This window comes from Pteronotus mesoamericanus, unplaced genomic scaffold (genome assembly GCF_021234165.1).
Source record: "Pteronotus mesoamericanus isolate MK-2021 breed Mesoamerican mustached bat unplaced genomic scaffold, CSHL_Meso_final contig_56, whole genome shotgun sequence".
Classification (NCBI taxonomy): Eukaryota; Metazoa; Chordata; class Mammalia; order Chiroptera; family Mormoopidae; genus Pteronotus; species Pteronotus mesoamericanus.
Genome location: NW_026555201.1, coordinates 82,352 through 105,545, shown reverse-complemented (window position 1 = coordinate 105,545; position 23,194 = coordinate 82,352). Strand labels below are relative to the sequence as shown.

Genomic DNA, 23,194 nt, shown 5'->3' with positions numbered 1-23,194 from the left:
CAACTACTCCAATTTCAGTGCATAATAGCTTAAGCAGAGCAGACCAATTTTGTTGTCCAAATATCTGGAAAACCTCGAGCTGACTTCTAGGGGATGGCATGAGGTTTTCCTTTTAGAGTAGATGACAGATTAGTACATAGCTAACTTTCCCACAAGAAACTGGATATCCTGGTCACCTATCAAATATAGTTTGAGTTACATGCAACTGGTATTGGTTGGCAGGTAGGATGGGGCTACTTTAGAGCCGATGCACACATAAAACCCTTTTGTGAGTTATTCCTGGCACTCCAGGAATCGGTTAGCTTGGAATTATCTTTAAATTAAAAAAAAAAACAAAAAACCCTGCCAAACCAATTCTTAGCAGTGTTAGGCTCCTCAATGTAGGATTCTTGAGAGACCAGATCATACTTTGCATTCAGAATGCATCAATCAATTCTTAAAAACTCATGAGAAAGCCAGTTAAGACCTACTCTGAATAAAGGATAGGCTGTACCTACAAGTATTTCAAAAGAAATCTTGGCTCAGTTACATGGCCCTGATTTACTACTAGAATCTGGTTTACTGAGCAAGCTTTTATTTGGGACTACCAGGTTTAGCATTTTAACAATGGACCTCTGACTTCCTTCTGTCCAGTGCTTGTCCCTGGTGTGAAGTTTACAGTGTAAGGGAATGAAAGGGGACTGGTATGTTTTATCCTCCCCAAAGGACAGAGACACTTGCCTACATTTAGTGTTGACAAATTCAAGATTCGCCACAGCTGTTTCAGCGCATGCCATTAGTATGCAGAGTAAATAGTGGTCAGGAGTTTCCACCTGGGTTTGTTTTCCTCCCTCTAACGGGTTCTCCGATTAACAGAACCACCCTATGCTCTGAAATACTCCACACATTCCTTGCTATCACATCCTCATGTATACCCCCAACTCATAACTTTCTGTAAAGATTTTTAGAGAGAGGGGAAAGGAGAAAGAGGAGAGAAACATCGATGTGAAAGAGATACATGGATCAGTGGCCTCTCACACACCAACTGGGGACCTGGCCTGCAACCCAGGCATGTACCCTGTCTGGGAATCAAACTGGTGACCTTTTGGTTTGCACACCAGCGCTCAATCCACGGAGCCACACCAGCCAGGGCCCAGTTCATAACTTTCTAATTCCTGAATTCTAGGACAAAGAACCATCACCACACTGATGAACTAATTTTATGTAGTTAAAACCCCCCTTAAAAGCTATCCAAGTCACATACTGTCTCAAGTCTTTGTGACTCCCACCAGCGGCATGCACCCTCCAGTCTGTCTTTCTCATTTGCTCCTCATTGAACACCTTTTCCTTACCTCCTAGTTCTTCTCACCCAGTTTTAAAACACCAATTAACCCGGTTAAATTAATCAAACACTTACAGATGCTTTAATCCCACCCCCCCCCACCCCCGTAACCTGGGGAGGGCTGAGGACACAAATACTAAAGAAAAGCAAGTTAAGGTACAGAGATAAGCTTTTCCCCCTATGAAAAACCATGTGGCACTCACTCCACATTTGGTAAAAGCAATTACAATCCCTACAACATACACAGTCCCACTTTATCTAGCAACAAATGCACTCAACATGCTAATATAAAGTACAATTCCCATTTTATTTTTTCCAGAGAACTTCTCTTCTGTCCTTAGGGACTTAGCTCCTTACATGGGCTTTGGTGGAGGTCGTGGGGCAGCACCCTGAAAAACGAAGGCATCAAAGTGTAAGTTAAAAACCACCAACTAAGAGTCCCTCTCAAAGAACCTGGCCTCTACCTTCCCATCGCTAACAATGTATACAGGCCATAAACACATGGAAAACTGGTAGATGTGAAGGGAGACCACACTACCCATTTCAAAACAAATTCTAACAAGTCTCTTTAAGTGATTCTGGTGTGGGTCCCCACCTCTTTCCCAAACTTAGTTGATCTCGCCATAGGTAATCCTTGGGTCCTCATAGATCTTTTGTACATCATCCCTCTGGCTCCCTCTTCTCCTTGTTAAGGTACTTACCGCAGGTCTGAATCGAGGTGGAGGTGTTCGGTCCTTCCGGGCTTCACGAGAACGATTCCTGACTACCTTGCTGTGAATGGCACAACTCACACAGTAATGCAGTTTCACATACAGCTTAGGGAGCACATAGGCTAAGGCAGAAAACAAATATAATATTAAACATACTTAAAGGTCTGTCAGGCACACCTACAAAACCTCAATCTCAAAGCAAATATTCAATTTCTGATGCCTAAACACATGCCTTTTCTCAAATGAGTAATACTGCCCTACTAATTAATCTTGTCACCAAGGGGACCAAATCCACATCCCAGATAAAACCAAACATCTAGTTCCTCCAGCAGTTGCACTCACCCCAATGTCTACTCCTGGGCCCTTTTCTTGTTTCCTAAGAAAACCAATTTGTCTTAAAAAAAAGAAATGATCAAAAGATCATATTGCTGCAAAAACATCTTCTGGTGACCAAACTAGACAACCTCCTACTTGAATTAAAACTTTTTTCCAGACTTAGTCTGTATGTTCATTTCCACCAACAGGTAAATATCCAACAATTCAAAGGAATTGTTACAAATTCTGTGTTTATAGCTATTGTTCCCAAAACCTTGCAACAGAATAAACTCTTGTTTTCGGAATCCCATTCCCTGAAGGGGGGCGGGGGGGGGGGGAAGCTGCCACACACTATAATACAGACTATTGCTAGAGAAAAGTCCCACTCTCACTAGCCAAAGCTCAAAAACGGCAAACGCAACAAAGATGCCGTTTTCTTCTACCGGCAGCAACCTCAAAGAGAGGCTCCAATGGTCGAAGGAGTAGGTATTAAGATACTTGCACAATTCAGGCTGGGAGCTTACTCACCGTCGAAGACACTCGCTTCCGAAATGTCCCTGACGGCTGCGGCCTCTACTATGTTCCGAATGACAAACTTCTTAATGGCCTTGTCCTTGGGCACGCATCGGGCGCAGTTGGTGCAGCGAATAGGCTGCACATGGCCGCGGCCTTTTTTGGCACGACCGTTGTTCCTTCTTTTCTTCGTCTGTATGAATAAAGACCATGTTAGGAAAGACGCGCTCATTACCCAGCATTAGCCCCTTTCCGCCTACATTCCACACCGCCGGCCACTAGAAAGGTGCCAGTGAGATCTCCAGTCCCTCACAAATCTCTCCAAGTCCAGAACAAACATACATTCCATCCACTCCTCCACCACAAAGTTGGCCCTCAAACACCCCTACAATCCCGGAATCGCCTCCTCTCAACTTCCAGCCTAAGCCCACGCTCACCACGCGCCACAACTCACCATCTTGGAAGCGAGGACCCGAGAAAAGGTCCGGCTTCCGCTCAGGCTCTCTTATATAGCGCGAGATCCCTACACTCACACCGGAAGAATCCTCACTTGACGAACGCCAAGAACGGCAATTCGCTTTACTTAAATTTCCTGTTACTCAGCGTTTTCGCTGATATCTTGGGGAAAAAAGTGTTTCTCGAGTTTATTTATCGGTGGAACAAAGTGACCATGGGACTATTTTTCCTGATGGCGGAAGAAAATGAAATACGTTGCCGAGCAAGCATCGCGACACCCTACCCGGACGTAATTCTGGGCTTTATAATTACTCGACTTTTGAGACGCTAGGCACGGAAGTTGTCGGACGTAAGATCACAAATCGCGCTCCCAATTAGAGGCCAGAGTGGAAGAGATGCATGCTGGGAGTTGTAGTGCGAAGCTAACAGGCCCTTGAGCTCCAAGCAGTTAGATCCCTGACGATGCTACGCCACAGGGGGACGCTCTCCTCTCGCTTCTGTGACAGTCCTGCTACTTGGCGTAGGCTTGAGAAACGGAGGACCTGGGGGAAAGAAAACATTTTATTAATTCCTCCTTCCAGTACGGAGAAAAACCACAATGAGAGGCCACGGACAACTGCAGTGGTGTTGGGTCTGTTTCTCATTTGCCTTTTTATCCCTGGATCCTATTAGCACAGTGCCAGGCACTATAGTAAACGCTTTATAAATATTAATTCATGTAATTAACCCTTAAGAAAGTCTGTAAGGTAGGTACTATTATTATCTTCACTTTACAGGTTGAAAAACTGAGGAGTACTGTGGAGAGGTTAAAACTAAGGTTGCCCAAAGTCTCACAGAGCTAGTAAGAGGTATTCTGGCTTCACTATGCTGAGCTGCCTCTCACCCAGCAAACAAATGGATGGAGGTATATAACCTGGCCCAGTGACTTAAATAATTTTGACTCAGACTCATAGTAGAAATATATTGTATGTGGCACTAAATACTTACACAAGCACAGATACACACACATACAAACTGAAACAAACTTCATGAAACAATACTTACCTGTATAACGAAAGGTGCATTGGCATTTTCAATTTTCTATTTTATTTTAATAAATGCTGATCAAGCCCCATAAAGTGATTTCACCACTCATTGTTGGCCCCCAAATAAAATGCACTTTCTTACATATACACTCCATTTTCCTCTAAAGAGCCTTGAGAAAATCTTTTTTAGGCTTGAGCAGGAGTGGCTATCCATGGACAGCCAATCACCCAGTTGTCTCTAAACTGAAGAAACTAAGTGTGAAGGGGACCTCCAAGCATTCATACCCAAGATGATATAGATAAAGACCAACTGTTTAGTCATTCATGAATCATTCTGGAGTCTGAATACACCACATTTGCTTTCCCTCCAACAACCCATCATGATTTCTTCTAACCTGCACCCTATTTAATTGGGGTTAAAGTTTATTTTCCAACTTTTGATTTGGCTTCAAACAACTATATTCACATTTTGAATTTTATAGTTTCAATGTAGAATGGAAAGGCCCTGGCCGGGTGAGGCCATGTGAGGCCCTGGCCTCAGCTGATTAGAGCATGATACAGACACACCGAGGTTGTGGGTTCAACCCCGGATCAGGGCACATACAAGAATTAATACATTCATAAATAAGTGAAACAACAAATCAATGTTTCTAAAATCAATAAATTTAAAAAATTAAAAAAATGGGGAATGGAAATGAGACTCTAGATGGAAGTGTCTCCAATTTTCACTTGAATATAGTCTCATGGAAACAGGAAGGCAGACATTATTACCATATGGAATGACAGTGAGGTAGATGGAACAGAAGAAGGTTCAGAGTGAAAGGGACAGAAAATAGTTAATATGTATTTAAGACAGAACCAAATTAATGTGCTTATCTTGGCTTTTCTTGGGATTTTTAGAGTCTAGAGTTCTACCAGTTTCATTCCCTGGCATAAAGGCATGGGAACAGACTTTGGAGTCACAGGCCTTTGGGGTTCAAGTCCAGGTTCTGTCACTTACTGGTTGATGAGTCTTGGACTTTTATTTCTTCAATAGTAATGGTGATCATGTCTTTGTAGGTTGCTTCTGCAATTAAACATTTGGCACAGTGCATGGCATTTATGAGTGCTCAAGAAGAGTTAGACCCTGTTATTATCATCATCCGTTATTGTAATTTGTGTCCCTTGGGCATATAAATATGTTTTGCATCTAGTAGGTTCTCAACAAGAAATGTTTGGTAAATTTCTGCTTTGTTTGGATGGATACGTGCATTGGTTTCTCTCCTATCCTACAGGCATTCCTGGGAGGAAAATCTCTTCCATTTCCCATTCTAGGTTGAAACTTCTTCTGTTCTTCTGCAGTAACAGTTTGAGTATTCTTGTTTGGTATCCTCTCAACCTTAGACTTGTTCACCTTCAAAATGTTTAGTAGTTAGTAACATACGCTGCAAGGAGACCAACCCCCCCTTCCAATAGAAAAGCAAAGCAAAGGAAATTTGCAAAAACAACCAGGGCTGTTAAATTACTCATGTTTATTTATAACAGACCTTCAGCCAGTACAGTACAAAACTTACAGTAGTATATCTCCGTTACACAAATATTTACTTACAATATATTACATATACAAAATGTTTTGCAATAGGTCTCAAAAGCTAGTTTAACTCCCCTTGAGAAAGGAGAAAAACTCTTTTAAAAATAAAAGGGGGAGGGGGAACCAGAGGAAGAGGAGGAGGGGGAGGTTAAGAATAAAGTCCAAGGAGACACCAAGCATAGGCTACAAATGAAACCCTGGGAGAAAAAGAGAAGAGAGGTGGTATTGCACTTGTGTCTGTGGTTTTTGTTTTTTGTTCTTCATAATTTCTGATTAAAAATATATATAATATATATATTATTTACACAAGGACAGAAGCTGCTAGAAGTATTACAAAAACTCACCTGCAGCTTGGACACTGACACAAAAAAAAAACAAATGTCTGGAAAAGTGTCTATTTAGAAATTTTTTGTGTGTGGTGTTGATTTTGAATATCAATACAAAAGGAAAACACCTCTTTTCTCCATGTGGGTTTCGATGCATTTTTTTCTTAAAAAAAAAATTTTTTTTATGCAAAAGGATTGGGAGAGAGAGCATGAGGGTGTTTGAGGTTCCAGAGCCGAAAGGCTCTTGAAAGTAGGATTTTGTACCTAAGACCCTGGTTAAAGTGCAGTGATGGTCTGGAGAGAGACAGAGTGCCCTTCTCTCCCCTTCTTAGCACCTGGTCTTGCCTTCCAGTCTCTGCTCTCATGGGCTCAGAGTACAGCCTCAGAGCATAGTCCTTCATGTTCTAGGAGGTTACAGGTGCCAAAGCTGACCGAGGGAGGGGATGGTGGCACCCTAAGGCTCTGATACCTCAGAAAGGACTAGTCCTTATGAGGTGTCACCAAATACACAGCAGACGCAGAAAAGATGGTAGGGGGTAGGTCAAACAGGAAGGGGTTCAATAGTCAAAGCAGTTGAGGAGAACCCCAGGTATTAACCTCAGCATTGCTGCCATTCTGAAACAAGGAGCCGGTTCCCCAGGTTGCTGTTGAGAAAACTCTCTCCTGCTCTGGAGACCACTCTCCTCCCAGCTAACTCCCCCATCCTTTGCCCTTGGCAGCATCTGTTTATTGCTACATTGTCAAGGAGGAAAAAAAATCAGCCCACAATGCACCCCCACCCCCAACGATCTGGTTCTCTTGGGGAGACCATGGTAATGGGGGAGGAAAAGGAGGAAGAAAAGTTTTTTTAGGGTCTCACTTCCCATAAGAGGGTAAGGTAGACTCATGTTAGAGCCCTTAAGAGCTCCAATCCCAGGGTCTGTTCCTTATTCAACCCTTGACCATCCCCTTAAATTATCCCTGATAGGGAGCGAGAAAAGTAGGAGGCAAAAGAGCCAGTAAAGAAAGGACATGTGGAAAGAAAGATGGGAAGAGAAAGGAAAGAGAAGGACCAAGTGTTACAACTTGTGAGGTGTTGTGTTTGGTTTTTTACTTTTTTTCCTTTAAATATAGAAAAACAGCCTTTGGTTTGAATCTCAAGAAAGCAGAGAATGGGATGGCTGTGGCCGTGGGCAGAGAACCCTTGTAGAAAGAGGCCTCCACTTGTAGTGGAGCTGTATCTCCTCCTGCCCCCTTCTCACTAGCTAGGTTACCCAAATAGCCAGGGGTCTCTGCAGAAGCCAGGAGAGTGCCCCCTCCTCCTCTACATTTGGGAGCTGAGTGTAGAAGGGGGCAGTAACGGATGACCCCCCTTTCAGTTGTGCCCCTCCCATTCTTGCTGGGACAAGAGTGGAATGGGGTGAGGGGTACATGCCTCTGTTCATCCTGGGGTAATTTTTGGTTATACTGAAAATTAGAAGAGAGAAAAGAGACACCCTTTTCTTCCGAAGAAGGTGAATCCTGCTTAGGGGGGGAGAAGAAGAAGGCAGCATGACTGAGGGGGAGATACCCCCCTCGTCATCAGGCAGCAACCCACTAGTTTCTCCTAGGAGGGGGACTGCAGGAGTCCCTGAGCACCTAGGAAGGTCACTAGAGTGGAGAAGTTTGAGAGGTGGAAGAGTACGAGAAGAATTTTGACTCACCCCTTCCCATGCCCTGGTTCCCAATTAGGCACCTGTGGCTCCCAATGTGTCAGAGACAGAGGACTGCAGACCTAGCCTTGGCCCCTGAGAATATAAAATTGGGGCACTCCAAGGAGAGAACAGCTACCACTGAGTAGACTGGCAGGCTGAAGAGAGTAGAGCAGTGTTGGGGGTTGTTCAAGAAGTGGGAAGAGCTATATCATCACATCCTAGAGGGAGATCCTGAACGTGGGCTTCGGGGAACTCATGTTACTAGGAGGATGTCAAGAGGACTCTCAGTCCCACGACGGGAGAAGTTCATCAGCCCCTCCTACTTCCAAATGAGGCAATTCTTCCTTTGTTCAAGAAAAGTGCAAGCTGCCTAATGTGAGAGGGCACAAGAGGTATGGAGTACCAGGATGAAGGGTCCCGGCGAGGAGATATAATGCCACAGAGCTAAGGTAGGGCCAGGCCAGAGGGAGCTATCAGCATCAAAATTGAAGAATCACATAATGCAAAAGGTGAGGACTTAAAGCGAGAAGCTCAAGGTCTCCTAGTACTAAGAGGAGCTTCCCGCCAAAAGTGGAAAGGACTGCGGGCAGGAGCGTGGGGGAGTGGGAAGTGACATAAGTTAAAAAAAAAAACACTAATTATATTAATAAATAACTCAGTGAGTATGATGGGGTAAGAGGGTAAAAGAAAAAGGGGAAACGTAAGAAAAGACCTGTTTCATCGCAATGTTTAAATCAGGGTGGGAGAGGATAGGTAAGAAGGGTTCAGGGTCAAATGCGAAGTTAGGTAGCCAGTGGAGGGGGCTACACAGCAAAACTCCTTGGGATGTGGTGGGGACAGAGCTAGACTCCCGCGGGTTGGGCAGTGGAGTGGTGGACTGAGGTGAGGGCAGGGGGTTGCTAGCCCACCTTGTGCTCACCCCGGACAATGTGGGAAGAGAATTCGTACCGGTCCTGGCTGTGGTAACCACAGATGTTGCACTCAAAAGGGTCTCTGAAGCCATGGCAGCCCATGTGGATAGTGAACATGACATGGTCCAGGAAGAGGATCCGGCAGTGCTCACACTTGAAGGCCTTCACGGGCTCTCCGCTCTCGCCCACCACCCGAAGCACTTCCTTGGAGGGGCCTGGAGTGCCCCGCAGTAACCCCTCCTGTGGCTTGGGGTCCTCTTTGGCGTAGGCAGGACTGGGCCGGCCCACCACAATGGTGGGAGGTGGCTGGGGTGGGGGACCCTGAGGGAGGGATACCACCCCCCCAACCCGATCTTCGTGGTTGCTCTCTGTATCTGTGGAGTCTTGGCAGCCATTGCTGGGGGATGCCCCAGGGTCAGTAAGGGGGCCTCGAGCCCGGTAGAGGAGGGGACCTCCATCAGCCAGGTCCTCGGGTCCCTCACCTGCTTCTCGGGATCCTGGAAGCTCCAGCCGACCAGGGAGGGGCTGCATCTGGGTGTAGACAGAGCTGATGACGGGCGTGAGTTCTGAGATGCAATTGGTAGGTGGAAGGCGGAGGGGACGCAGATGCTCTGCCCCCACAAAGGCCAGAGAACCTCCAAAGCCAGGCTCCAGGCCGTGATGTGCCACCAACTCCACATCCTTCTCATAGCCACCCGAATTCACATCATAGGGGAGGTCTGAGAGGCTGAAGCGCATCTGCTTCTCGCCTGTGGAGAAGAGGCTCTCAGCAGACCTGGGTTTGGAGAATGCCTAAGCTCCCAGGATTATTTCTTTGTTTTCTTACCCTTGAGGATGGCGGTAACATTATTTACCACTCTTCATTTACTTTCCTCAAAGTTAGGTCCCTTGTGGGGCCGCTCCCCAATTCTATGCTGTAATCTCAGAGGACTCAATCCCAGGCCACTGATCTTTACTTCTCTTTCATTACTCTCTTATAAAGTTCCACGTCCTTACAGAGCTAATGACCAGGGCCAGGTGGGATCCCCATACTTGCTCCTCCTTCTGACTCTAGGGGCCTTTATCTCAGCCCATAGACTGAAGTCCTAGCTATTCTCAAAGACTGGGAACAGCCAGAGTCCCCTGACATCCTTTTCTTAGAACCACCACATGAGCCCTCAATACTGACCCCTCGCCCCCCTCTTGAGGTACTTCCTTCCTCTTCACTCTGCTCCTGTTCTGGGGATAGATTCTGAGGACCAGATCGCTTTCTTTCCTTCAATCAAATCTCTAGACCTAACTGGTCTAATGGCTATCAGAGCTCAGATACAGATGAGCTGTGGCCTAAAGCTGATATCTCCTCTACAACTGGACTCTTACCTACAAACTTCTGGGGGGTGGAACGCTTGCGTTTGGTGAGGCTGTTGGCCAGACGATCAATGAAAGTTGGCCTCTCAGAGGATGAGTGCAGCATAGAGTCTGGCACCATCTCCAGGTCACGTATCTCATCACCTAGTGGGGGGTGGGGTGGGGATAGGTAGTAGCAGCTGAGCAGGGGTAGCACTGGCCCAGCAGCCTTCACCTGGAGAAAACCAGCAGGTCAGTAGCCAAGGGAGGTCATAGCTGATGCTTGGGAAATTAGGTTCTGCTTCCCTCACCCTATCTAGAGCTCATCCCAGCAACATGTCACATAATTTGGGACAAATACACATCTGGCCCTTAATTTTACACTTCTTGTGTGCTCTCCCACTAGACTGAGGACATAGATCAAATCCTCTCCTACCTCTGGGTCTCCCTGCAGCACCTACCGGGGTCTCTGCACTAACTGGGTTGCTCGGCACATTTACTGAGGTAACTGTCCTTTTTCCATGGCCCTCTCCCCTTGTGCACACAATCACCCTTACCCTGTACTCCCTCTGGCCCTGCCCTCAGCTCCCTCTGGTCCTGCCCACAGCCCACCTGGTTGGCCAGCCAGAGCTTGGGCTTCAGTGCTGAGACTCTGCAGGTAGTTGTGACACCGCTCCTTGTGCTCCTCCAGGGTACTCTGCTGTTTGTAGCTGCGGCCACAGTAGTTACACTTGTAGGGCTTGCCCACCGTGGGAGAGGAGACTGTGGAGGAGAGAGGAAAGAAATAGCATCAAAGTTACTTCTCCCTGTGCCCTGGTTCTACAAAATCACCCAGGAGCAAAGGTAGTCTGGCCTGAGGAGGAAGGGATGTGGCTCGGTTGAATTCTTCTACTTGTCTTCCCCTCCCCAACTTCAGCTGCAAGCATGGACAGATGGCCAAACCTTGGAGAAGAGGCACATTGGGCAGCTATGGGAGGGGAGAGGAAGCTCAGGGCATATAGTTGGATGCTGGCGGGACTCAAAATGGCCAAACTGCTGCTCAAAGGAAAGAAGGACCCAGGGACTTTGTGGGGGATCATCCCTGGCAGGCAGGCTGGCCCCACCCCAGGATCTCAGAGTCTGAGGCCCACACTGTGGTTTAACCTTTCCATGTGGCAGGTTTTGTCACTGTTGTTTATCAGACAAGGGGATTTTTTTGCTTATGAACTATCTGCTTTGGTTTGGGGGAAACTGGTGGGCTGGGGTGACAGAAATGAGAGCCTTTAGATCTGATGTGGGGAGGGGCAGTTTTCACTGACCTTTACTTATACTTTTTTACCTCTACTTCTAGCCCAGTTTTACTGCTTATTATTCTTTCTGTCTTTCTACACTGAAATACGGAGAGAACCCCAGAAAAACCATCAACTGATACAGAAGTTCTGAGAAAAGGAAAAGAATAAAAGAACAGAAAGGAAAACAATGGAGAAGAGTGTAAAAGGAGAACAACTTTGGAGGGCTTTTTTTTTTCTTTTCTTTTTTAAAGAACAGGTTATAAAGATTTTGTTTCTGGTGAAGAAAAAAGGTCGGGAAAACTGAGATCGATACTTCCTATAACGGCAACTGTTGAGAGATGATATTTGTGAGGACAGAAAAAAGTACAAGAAATAAGGTATTGTATATTTCAACTTATGTATCTTGCTTCTGAGCAGGGAGACAGGAGACGGTATCACCAGGAAGCCCTCCTCCCATCGTGTGCCTACACTGGAACTTGATTCAATCAGTCTACTCACATCTTGTTCTTGCTCAGTACTTGAGGGATGAGATTAAAGCCACAGTCCCGACCCCCTCCCGCCCGCCGCCGACTTCAGGACTCTTGGGCAAATGGTTTAACTTCAGAGAGGAAACCCTTTTTTTCTTATAATGTAGGTTGTGATAGAAAGCATTTCACAAATATGGGACCCAACAGTATATCTGTGTCTTCTTCTGGCTCTAATACTCTCCTATAAAACATCCAAAATCTACCTCCACCCCCGCCCAGCTGTTGTTGGTAAGAATTCCAGGGGCCAGGCCATCCTTATTCCAAACCAGCAGGGGAAGCTGCCCCTTTTCCTCAGAAAAGGAGCAAGAGTCTCTGGCACGGGACCTTGATGAAGTTTCGGTAAGGCTACAGAAAGGATAGCTCCTGACGGGCAAATCTTTTTTCTTTTTCCAGAGCTTCGGTTTCTTGTCAGCAAAATGAGGATAATACCATCTACCTTGGAATTGTTATGAGAATCACATAAGGAGACACAAGTGAAATGCTTCGTAAATTATAAAGCATGAATCAACGATGATCTTTCTCCCTGTTGTTTTTCCATATACAAAAAGATAAAGAGGTCCCAGCTCCAAGGTGAGGGAACCTAGAGCAAGGTATGTGGCTGAAAAACATAGAGGGTGGTGAGGTGATTGCTCTGTCCCTTTAAATCCTGGCCTCTGAGGGTTTAGGAAAAGAGAAAAATAGCAAGGAAAGTTTCCAAGGACAGACCCTACTAATTCTTTCCCCACTGCCCTCCTTCCCCTTTTCCCCAATCCTGAGCTCCTGCCTTCCTGCCAGCTCAGCTTCTGGCCCTTCCCCAAGTCCAAGCCAAAAGCTTAAAACTTAGTAAAATGCTTCAGAAGTGCTATCTGACCAGCTGATTGAGGCAGATGTTGATTCAGTCTTGGCTGGGCTAGAAAATCGAGTTAGTCCAGTTCCTTGGCACTATTGCAAACACTGAGCTCCAGGCGCTTGCTCTTGCTCCTGATAAGGTGACAACCTCTTGGAATGAGGACTAGAAAATGGGATAATCCTTTCCTAGGCTTCCTTTCTTCCATTTTGGGAAGCCCGTGGATATTTTCAGGAAACAGAAGTAAGTAGAGGAGAGGATGGACCTCTGATGTTGGGGGCGGGGGGATGTGAAGATGGTGACAAGCTTGGGGCCTGGGGTAGACAAGTGGAAGGAGGGGTCACCCTGAAGCTCACAAGTGAGGGATCATGAGGTACAAGGAGCATAGGGTGACTGTTAGGAGCCAAGAACATCGCCTGTGCTCCTTTTGCTCCATGTTACAGAGTGTGGCAGACGTAAAAGACTTCATTAAAGAGTCTCCCAAATTTTCTATGGGGCCTGCTGCCCAGAGAAGAGGTTACAGAGGCAGGGCCCTACCTGCTCTGGGAGTGCTCTGCCCTCCTCAGTGAGGACACTGTAAACCGCCAGATACAAGAGAAGTTGCTGGGCTCTGTTTATTGGATGTACTGCTGTCCCACTTCCCCCTCTCCCACTGGAAAGGTCACTGACCCGAGTGTGTCCGAAGGTGGCCAGTGAGTGCATCACGCCGGCGGCAGGCGTAGTTGCAGAAGGGACATTTGAAGGGCTTCTCTCCAGAGTGCAGCTTGATGTGGCGCAGCAGGTTCCCCTTCTGAGTGAAGGAGGCACCGCACTGGTTGCAGTGGAAGGGCCTTTCGCCTGCAAGCCAAAGGACAGATTCCCAGGACTGGGTGTGAGGGGCTTTGAGGGCCAGACCCGGTCCCTGCCCTCTGCCCCACACTGCCTTCAGGAAGGCGCTCAGAACAACTTCTGAGAGGCAGGGCTCAAACAAATCCTGCTTAATCCAGATCCCCTGGCAAGGTACGGATTAGGGGTGCATGGCAGGGAGAAGGGCGCTAGGCCTGGAACACTGGGCCAAACGACCATATTCCAAAACCAAGCCCCGTAGGGCTCTCCCTGCCCCAGGAGCCCAAAGCCCAAGGGAGCTGAGAAGCAGCTTCTGTAGTCGTATTTTTTTCTTCTTCTTTTTAATTCATGAGATGGGAGGGTCCAGATAATACCCATGAGTCCTAATCCTGTTGGGTATAGGATCCTTCTTGAGACTACAACACCTTCCCCTCTCTCACTTCCCAAGGAAAGTATCAGTTTTTCTTTATAACAACAGTCGAAGAAAGTGCCAGGGACGTACAGGTATTCAGGGAGTCTAAATTCCAACCCCTCCTTTTCTTTCCTCGGCTAGAAAATGTGCCGGGAGAGTCCCTCCCTTTGGGAAGCTACCCCGCCCCAGCCACGGCCCCCAGCACGGCCTCCGCCTCTCCAGCCCGACCAGGAGTTCCCCACTGGCCCCCTGGCTTGCTCACCTGTGTGACTGCGTTTGTGCACCATGAGCACATTGGGTCCAATGCAGACCATGCCACAGACGTCACATTTGAGCTTGCCATTGGGCAGCCGGATGCCACCAGGGGAGTGAGGCTCTGGCCCGCTTCCATCACAGTAGCCCAGGGGCTCCGACAATGAGTCTTCCACGATCACACTATCATCCTTTTCCAGGAGCCGCTCATCAGGCCCCAGCAGCCTGCTCGACTCCTCATCGCTGTACATCTCCACCTTGATGGAGTTGGCTGGAGGGCGGGATGGTGTTTAGGACAGAGAAGGGCAAAGGGGAGAGCCTGCCCCCGGGCCGGGATGGCACTCCTGAAGTCCAAGAGGAGTCTCTAAGCCCTGAGACATTAGGACACCTATCAGGGTGGCCTGCTGGGACCTGAAACAACCTTTTCCTCCTCTCCCACCAATGAGGCACATAGGCTTCAAGAGAAAAAAGGTGGGGTACACAGGATGTCTTCTGTCACTGGGGAGAAGACGCTAAGGGGAGCTTAGTTCTCTACTCTCTTGTCGTTAAGAAAGATGTCTGACTTGGCCCTGGGCAGAAAGCCAGCAAGTAGCAGTGATAGGAAAGCGGTCCTAGGAAGACCGAAGAGACAGGCTAAAGAGAGCAAACCTGGAAGACAGACACGGCTTATGTTATCCTACCACCCCATAAGACTGAGCCCCTCTACTCCCCTCCATAAAGATCTGGAGAGGGGCATGGAGGAGGGAGGAGCCATTGAGGAGAAAGCTTTGGCTCTAGCTCTGACCTACATTCCTGGCTATTCCAACCATTTAGAGAATGTCACAGATCTAGGGCCAGCTGAGGAGAGGCAGTCATGGGGACCTTGTCTGGGTAGGAGAATTGGCGGGGGGGGGGGGGAATGAGGAGATCCTTCTCATTTCTATTTCCTATCTAATTCCAGCTCATGACCATTTCTATCCACCTGCTACTCTACCTCCAGGCTGTGTCTTTGGGGCCTTTACCTTAACGCCACCCATGCCTCTTTTAATTCCAATCTAGTCTGTCAGTGACCGTCCATTCTCCTTTTGCAAGTCAGGAAAATCTTAGACACTGAGCTCCTTAGTGCTCTTGGAGACCGAACAGGAAAGTAGAGGGAGGCAGCAATGGGGAAATGGCTGCCAATGGAAGATGAATCAAGGGACAAACACAAACAGGGGTGCCTAGTGCCGGGGGAGGGAAGGAGGGTGCACTTACCACTGAGGGAGCGGCTGGGAGAAGAGTGCTGGCTGTTGGGGGTGCTCACCGAGGGCCCCACTGGGGCCCCAAGGAACTCCTTCTCCAGAGATGAGTCCCCGCTACCTTGGAGGAGAGAACAAGAGGGCAGGTGAAGCTGTAGTTGTAGCCATTAGTAAATTGCCTGATCTTTTCAAAATTCAGTTACATGTATCTTGTAGCCAGGTACAAGGCAGTGTGTATGCCAGGCACCATACCTTGTGCCCTCGCCAGCCTGGGTGCCTGGTGCTGACTTCTGCGAGCTCAGTGACTGGGCCTTGCCCACCCTACCTTTATCTAGGCCTGAGGGGAAGAGCATCACTGCCTGACGTCCACAGGAAGCAGGGCTGGGGCTGGGCGGGCCAGGGTAGAGAGGAAAATGGGGGCCTCAGCAGGGAGGCGGTTCAGGACAGCCATTCTTTCCTGTTGTTCCTCTCTGGAGCCCCCAACACCAGGTACAGGATCTGCAGATAGGGCAGCTGGAATTGTCCCTGAATCTAATGATAATAACAGTAATCATAATGATGGCAGCTAACATTAATTGAGTGCTTACTACGTGCCAGGCATTGTTCAATGCACCTTGAACGAATTATTTCATTTAATCTTCACAACAACACTATGAAATTGTTACCAATATTATCTTAATTTTGCAGATGAGGAAACTGAGGCACAAAAGAGCCTCTGTTACTTGTCCAAGGCCATGTAGCAGGTAGTGGTGGAACCGGGATCTGATCACAAAAGTAAGTGCTCATGTCCGTAACCACCAGCTAGCTACACAGCCAACTGGGACTCACTGTTTCAGGAAGGGACAGTTGGGTCCATTAGACTTTCTAAAATTAGCAAAAATGTGACTATGCTAAAAATCATCTTATCTGATATGATTCCAACCAGATATTCACTACCTGGTGTTCCCTTAAGAGTGAAACAATCAGTTTATTTTCAACATACTCATTTTAACTTGTTGACAAGTTGCTTTGTAAAAATGCTTTTTGAGAATTTCATATGTGTTTTTAAAAATCAGATGACACACCTGAAGATATAAATCATGTCTTTAAAAAATATCCCTCCTCCCCACAATCTTCTACACAAATATATAGGTGAAATAAAACACATGTAGACAAACAGACACAGACACAGACACAGATCACATATGTAGATACATATAAAGAGAACATGCCTACTAGGATTAACATACCCACAGCCTCTACATTATCTGCTAACATGAACATGCATGGATGTGTGCAGACAAGCCTAAATATGGAAGACAGAGAAAGAGAGAGAGAGACAAACCCTAAAATTCATCCCTAAAGTCCACCTGTTAGTACTTTACCCAATTTCCCAGCTATGCACATACTTACTTTCACAAAATAAAGATTCCATTATAAAATGGTTGGAGTCTTGGGCCTGAGGCAAGAAATCCGGAACACACCCTCCTGAGGGATCCCTCTCCAGCTTTGGTCAGTGGGAAGAAAACAACCACTCAGGACTTTGGGACCATTTCCCATTCATATCCTCTCCTAAAAGTCCCATTTCCCGTACTCTATCCCATCAAAGTCTGAGGAAGTTTGTTTACCATCTATAGAACATCCTTATGGCTTAAAGCTGAGTTTCCCCAGCTGGGGCTCTTTAGATGAGCCATGGTTATCTATAGAAGTTGACCCAAACCAGAACCACACAGATATCATGAAGTGAGCATCTCAGAGTTGTGAGCTGAGACTTATAGACCCAGATCCAGTTTTAAAACGTCTTTTCAACTACATGTGGGGTTTACTAAGGTTAGAAGGGCTGAAAGGGTATCTTCTCAATCCTTTTCAATTGTTAGTGCTGACTTGCCCTAAATCATTTGATGTTAGTAATGGGAGAAGAGCAGGGCTTTGAGCCCTGGCACTGAGTCCTTGACCCTAAAGGGATTAGGAGCTTGCTGGAAAATCCATCCTTGGTCCCAGCCTGCTAGGCTGAGGCTGTCTCTTGGAGTCAGGGACTTGATATATGGGGAGGGTGGGGGGACATCCTTAAAGGGATATTTAGAGACAGTAAGGGGAAAACATCCTTTGTGACTTTCTCTGTTAAGGCCTGGGAACAGGAGGAAGAGCAGGTGCCTCCAGAGTCACGCCAGTAGTTCAAGAGGCTCTTTGATGCTGCTGCCCTCCCTAGGATAAAGGTGAGAGGGAAAACAGGCTCAAGTCTACTTTTATGGGCTAATATATAAAAAAGAATCCTTTCAGGGGCTGGAAAATCTTTATGGGGCCCCAAGGGTTGTGATTTCCAACTAAAGGGAGAAGAGGACTAGAGTCAGATTTAGGAAGTCTGGCAGTTCCTCTCTCAGCCTCAGAAACCCCAGTGAGGGAATTTCAAATGCCTGGGACTCCCAAGAAATCCCAGACTGTCAAAGCCAAGAACTGAGGCTGCTCTCAGGTCTCAGAGAAATTTTCTTGGTCAAAGTAAAAAAAATTGCTTGAACCCCTAGAGGGCAAAGCCAAATCATGAGGTTAACATCAGAGGAAGTAGGAGGCAAGCACAGGGCAGAAAAGCAGGAGGGAGAGACAGGGACCCGGGTAACATCCCACAAGCTCAATGTTTCACATGCAGGGGACTAGCCCACCTGCTCCTGCTGCCCTTCCTTGATCCCTTAGAGTGGCTACCTCTAGGGAATAGCCATGAGGTTGGAGAACCTCCACACTTCTGTGCAAGGACCTCATCCTAACTGCTTTCCCTTTCTTGACCAGGAGCTCCAAGGGGCCAGGTTGCTAGCCTGCTAGCAGGGAACAGTGGGAGCAGGAGCAAAGAAAGACGCCCATCCCCAGCGCTATTGTGGGGAGGACGCTGAGGCCCCTCAGATCTCTGTTGCAGGCTGAGGCATCTGCGGCCAAGGCTCCTCTTTACCTCCCTTCTCTCTACTATCCATTCCCACCCTGGCCTGTCTCGGCATTTCACCCAGGCAGTTCTACATCTGTCCCCAAGGCCTAATCAAGATGTCACCACAAGCTCCCACTATCCAAGTCGCAGTATTTGCTTAGCAACACCGAACACCCTTTCCCATCCTCCGCAAGTGTGAGGAGGAACGCCCCCTCCCCCGCCACACACACACACACACACACACACATACACACACGCAGCCCCCATCCTCTCCCTCTCCTCAGTCTCAGGAGTTGTTACGGAATTGGCTCCCTAGCCCCAGCACCCCCCCCTCCCCTAACCACCTTCTGCCTGAACTTACATTATCCTTCCCTTGCCGGTGAGACCCTGGGGTGCGAACGCGGCCGCCGCCTTGGAAACGGCGAGGGAGTGCGGGTGGTGTGTGCATGTCTGCGTCTGGGTGGCAGGCAGGGGTGAGCCCAGCCACTCACCTTCCAGGAAGCGTGGATTCCTGGAAGTGAGGGGAACCGCCGTCATTTCGCAGGCAGCGGCAGCCGCACGGTGAGCAGGGCCCACGGCTGCAGCCAGCAAGAAGAGCTCAACCCAGGGTGTATGTATGCGAGAGGGGGAGAGAGAGAGAGAGAGAAAGAGAGAGAGAGAGAGGAGGGGAGAGAGGGGGAGAGAGAGAGAGAGACAGCACGAGCGAGTGCACGCTTGGATGTGCTTGAGGAGGGGGCTGCAGGGAATGTAGAATGTATATGCTGTCTGGTGGGGGGGGAATGCTAGGCTACAGCATCTCTTTTCCAAGCCAGTGAAGGGGCGGGGTGGGGGGCTGTGCACAGGGAGGGGGGAGGCAGAAGCTGTTGCCCTCGTGCCCAGCAGACAAAGAGGAACTGCACAACAAATGCCTGAGAGAAGCGAGAGAGAGAGAGGGAGAGAGAGAGAGGGAGAGGGGGAGAGAGAGAGAGAGAGAGAGAGAGAGAGAGAGAGAGAGGCAGAGAGAGACACACAGAGACAGAGAGAGTGTGTGTGTGTGTGAGAGAGGGAGAGAGAGAGAGATGGATGGGCTCTTGGGGTGGGAGGGAGAAAGGGGGCCCCCAGGGAAGGCCCAATGTTCTGCCAGCTGGGGAAGCCAAGGCCCCAGAGGTCATGGGGCCCAGGACATGGGGCAGCTTCAAGGCTCTCAGATCAGCAGAAAGCCCCTCCCCCACCAAACTCAGGCACTCATATTCCCTCCTTTCCCTCCTCCTCCAGGAGGGAGGTCGTTCTTTAGATCTGTGGACTGACAGCCCTCTCCCTGTTAGCAATGAGAGGGCTCGGCACATTCTGGTCTCAGGCTGGGGTCGCCCTGTGGCCCTGCGCCCTTTCAGATTCCAGGCAAAATGCTGGTACAGCCAGTGTCCCCACCTCCCCTCCCGCCCTGTGCCCCTGGGGCAGGCAGGCAGCCGACAGCCGTGGATGAATCCGCCCTCTATCAAGACAAGGCCCCTGCTCCCTTCCCTTCCAGAGGAGCTGCTCACTGCCGTGCTGACCTACTTTGGAGACTAGATTTTCTGATTCCAAGAATTTGGGGGTGGGAGGGGCTGTGAAACTTTGGGCTGCCTACCCCTGGCTCTCTTTCGACCAGGGTTCCCTTAGACATTTCACAGTCCCAGAAAACTTGGGACAAGCCCTGCTCAGTCAAATAATTATATGAGCCAGTTGGAGCAACTCCGTTTCCCTTGAAAGATATAGAGTGGGGGAAGGAAGAGAACTTGTATGGTAAATTAATAGACTCTTCCCTTCTCTCTCCTCTCCCTCCTGGGAGGGAATGATCTGCACCTTTAGAAAAGACGAACTTTCTGAGTCAGGTTCTATGATGCAGGAAAATCTCTTTGAAGAACAGGAGAGATATCCTCTTCATCAAGTGGCTAGGTGAGGAAAGGCCACCTGCTGAGGGGGCCGAAGAGCTGTGCTGACCCTGAAGGAGGCACCGGTGTGCGTGGGGGGCAGCTGTGCACTGCGTGCAGCCTCTCCCGCTGCTTCCCTGTCGGTCCGGGAGAGATGGGCCAGTCGTGGGCTTGCAGATGCCCCCCAAGTGGACTGCCTCAGCCACGCTCAGTCCTGCAGGAGCTACTTTTCTGAGCTAATGTTGGCCCTATCCTGATTTTCCTCTTCCCTCTCTAAGGTAGCTGCTGACATCTAGAACTCTCAAAACACAGATGAGGGCTTTCTAGCGTCTACTTTCATTCAAAAGCCATCCTATGCAGACACCTCTTCTTATATAGGAAATGCCAACCTGCTGAAAGCAGGGAAGGTTTGGTTTCATAGCATGGCAAACACCCTTAGAATATCCAAAATTCCTCTAATATCCAAAATTCTCCAGATATAGGACTGAAGATAGCTCCGTGGGCTATTCCCTCAGCCACCTTCCTGGTTCCTCATTTGCCCACCATGGAGCAGGGCCTGGTTTTCATCCATGTGCGTGGTCCCCAGTAATAAAGCAGGGTCCTGAGTGTGGTCGTTGCTCTGTAGTGGTTTCCTGAATAGGCTTCACTGAGCAGGAGGTAGGAGGGTTGGCTAGTTCCTCAGAAGGGCTATGATTTTCATACCAATAAAGTATCTTTCAATTAAGTCAGTCCACTTGATCCCTGTCACTCCCTCCGGCATGTGGCAGGTACTGAATGCCTTTACCTATTCCAATTCCTTCCCTCCTTAAATGAAACAGGGGTCATAGTCATCTTATCTTCCCTTACATTACCCAGAAATTGTCAATGACTTTTAAATGGGTATCTGATCCAACCTGCCATCTTCCTTAGTGCCTGTCCGTAATTCCTCCACTGGTTCCACTTTAGGGAAAAGGAAAGAAAAGAAAGAAAAGAAACAAACAAAAGGAAGGAAGGAAGGAAGGAAGTAAGGGAGGAAGGAAGGAAGAAAGGAAGGAAGGAAGGAAGGAAGGAAGGAAGGAAGAAAGAAAGAAAGAAAGAAAGAAAGAAAGAAAGAAAGAAAGAAAGAAAGAAAGAAAAAGCAAGAAAGCTCTAAGTCATTTATACAATGGTGCTTGGATTTCTGGTGTGGATACTCATCATGTCAAAACCCAGTTCTGTCTTCTCTTACCTCTTATAATAATTTCTTGCCCTGACATTCTAATAGTCCAAAAAATGATTCCCTCCATCTTAGACACACACTGTCTTAGGCTATTCCTGTACCCTTAAGAGAGGGAGCCAGATAAAGTTCCTCATTTCTTTTCATCTTGTTAAACTCTGGGAGGATCCTAATTACTTTCATATCTCTAAAAGCCAGTCATACTATAAGCAATGACCTTGTCTGCCGCAGTTAGAGTATTTGGCAGGCATGAAAAGCTTTATGTTATGATCATGGAAAAGGATCAGGGGGATTGAGAATTGGGCTCTATATCTCCACTTCAGAGGCTGTAAGTTGTTGGCCCACGGTTGAATTCAGCCCGTAGATAAGTCTGGCTCGCCCCATGGAACATTTAAAAATAACACTGAGTCATTATTTTTAAATGGAGACATTTCATATAAAATTTGGATTTCTGATTTCTCTTAAAAAATTGGAAGTTTTGGTCACTCTAGATATATATTCCCACATGGACACTGAAGAGCTGCTGCTCCTTGAGTTAGAACATGTGTTTTCCATTTCATGACAGTCCCCACTGTTCTCTTCTGCTCATTATCCTAACCCAGGTCATTCATTTACATGCCCACCTGGCCCCCACAGGCTTTTGAGGGTTGAAATCCTGCTCCATTCTCTACCTGGGTAGGACAGAATATCATGTTTGGCTGGTGACTTCAGAAAACAGAAGGGACTACATCTTCCTTTGATCTCTTTGCTTCAAATCATTCCTTTCTAATAGTCTCCACTCATATTCCTCTCCTATCCTCTTTTATCAACCACGAAGTCTGGGAAGGGAATCATTAGGGAATGTAAAATGACTGATATAAATGAATACTATGCTTGACACTACCAAGCATGAGTGTCAGCTCTGTGACTAGGACACTCAGGTCCTGTGCTAGGCTGACGGCTCTGCTCCATAGGAGAGTGTCTGCTCCCAGCCCCTTACAAATAGAATGCACGAGAGGGCATACCAGACATATAGGAGCGGCCATTGCAGTCTTCTATGTCCATCTTAGATTCTGCTGAAAGAGAAAATAGCTGCTATTAGAAGCCAGCTGGGAGGGGAGGAGGCTTCTCTCTAACCTTCTGGAGTTAGCAAGAAAATTGAAGGATCACTTTAGTGTGCTCTGAGTCTATCATAAAGAAGAAAAACCTCATACCTTGTCCTGGTGAGGAAAACAATGTACCCTGACTTATAAACCCTAGGATCTCCTCTGACCCACAACTTCTGTTTCCCCAGGCTCTGCAGTGGAAACACCATCTTATCCCAGGGTGGTCCTGGTTGTGTTCTGATAGGAGACCCTTTCCCTGTAGATGGAGCTGATGTTGTAGGAAAGAAGGCAGGTTACAGCTTAGCTCAGACCTAGGGAGGCAAAAAAAAAAAAAAAAAAAAAAAAGTCCCATAGAGGCTCTGTACCTTAAGGATGGGGTAGTAATAAGAGGAAGAAGCAGGATTCAATCACTCAGGGGACTCTCTTTTGAGTGCGTGGTGGGAGGGAGGGGGACAGGAAAGTAGATGAAGGAGAGCAGCCCACCTCAGGTTCAGTGAGAAGAGTCCTCTACTGAAGGTATAATAAACAAATTAAACATTTCAATGGCTTTCCCTGCCTCTGGTCAATTACTTTGCTATGTTTATTGTTTGTAAAGGTGAGGTGAATCTAAATTTAAAATACAGGTTAGTCTATCTGAAGTTAAGATAGGCAATAATTGG

The 23,194-nt window shown here is 47.7% G+C and overlaps 2 protein-coding genes across 2 annotated transcripts; both read right to left on the bottom strand.

Moving 5' to 3' along the window:
- Nucleotides 1–1,607: 1,607 nt before the first annotated feature.
- RPS26 (ribosomal protein S26) lies at nucleotides 1,608–3,512 on the bottom strand. Its single transcript, XM_054580245.1, has 4 exons — nucleotides 3,314–3,512; nucleotides 2,875–3,052; nucleotides 2,023–2,153; nucleotides 1,608–1,710 (listed from the first exon to the last, which is right to left on the bottom strand). The coding sequence occupies exons 1-4, from the start codon at nucleotides 3,314–3,316 to the stop codon at nucleotides 1,675–1,677; spliced, it is 348 nt and encodes a 115-aa protein (XP_054436220.1). The 5' UTR covers nucleotides 3,317–3,512; the 3' UTR covers nucleotides 1,608–1,674.
- Nucleotides 3,513–8,064: 4,552 nt separating this feature from the next.
- Nucleotides 8,065–22,814, bottom strand: IKZF4 (IKAROS family zinc finger 4). The gene is made up of 10 exons (XM_054580244.1): nucleotides 22,644–22,814; nucleotides 22,455–22,505; nucleotides 18,728–18,877; nucleotides 16,869–16,962; nucleotides 15,493–15,597; nucleotides 14,270–14,530; nucleotides 13,440–13,607; nucleotides 10,759–10,908; nucleotides 10,180–10,311; nucleotides 8,065–9,569 (listed from the first exon to the last, which is right to left on the bottom strand). The coding sequence occupies exons 3-10, from the start codon at nucleotides 18,812–18,814 to the stop codon at nucleotides 8,809–8,811; spliced, it is 1,758 nt and encodes a 585-aa protein (XP_054436219.1). The 5' UTR covers nucleotides 18,815–18,877; nucleotides 22,455–22,505; nucleotides 22,644–22,814; the 3' UTR covers nucleotides 8,065–8,808.
- Nucleotides 22,815–23,194: the final 380 nt, after the last annotated feature.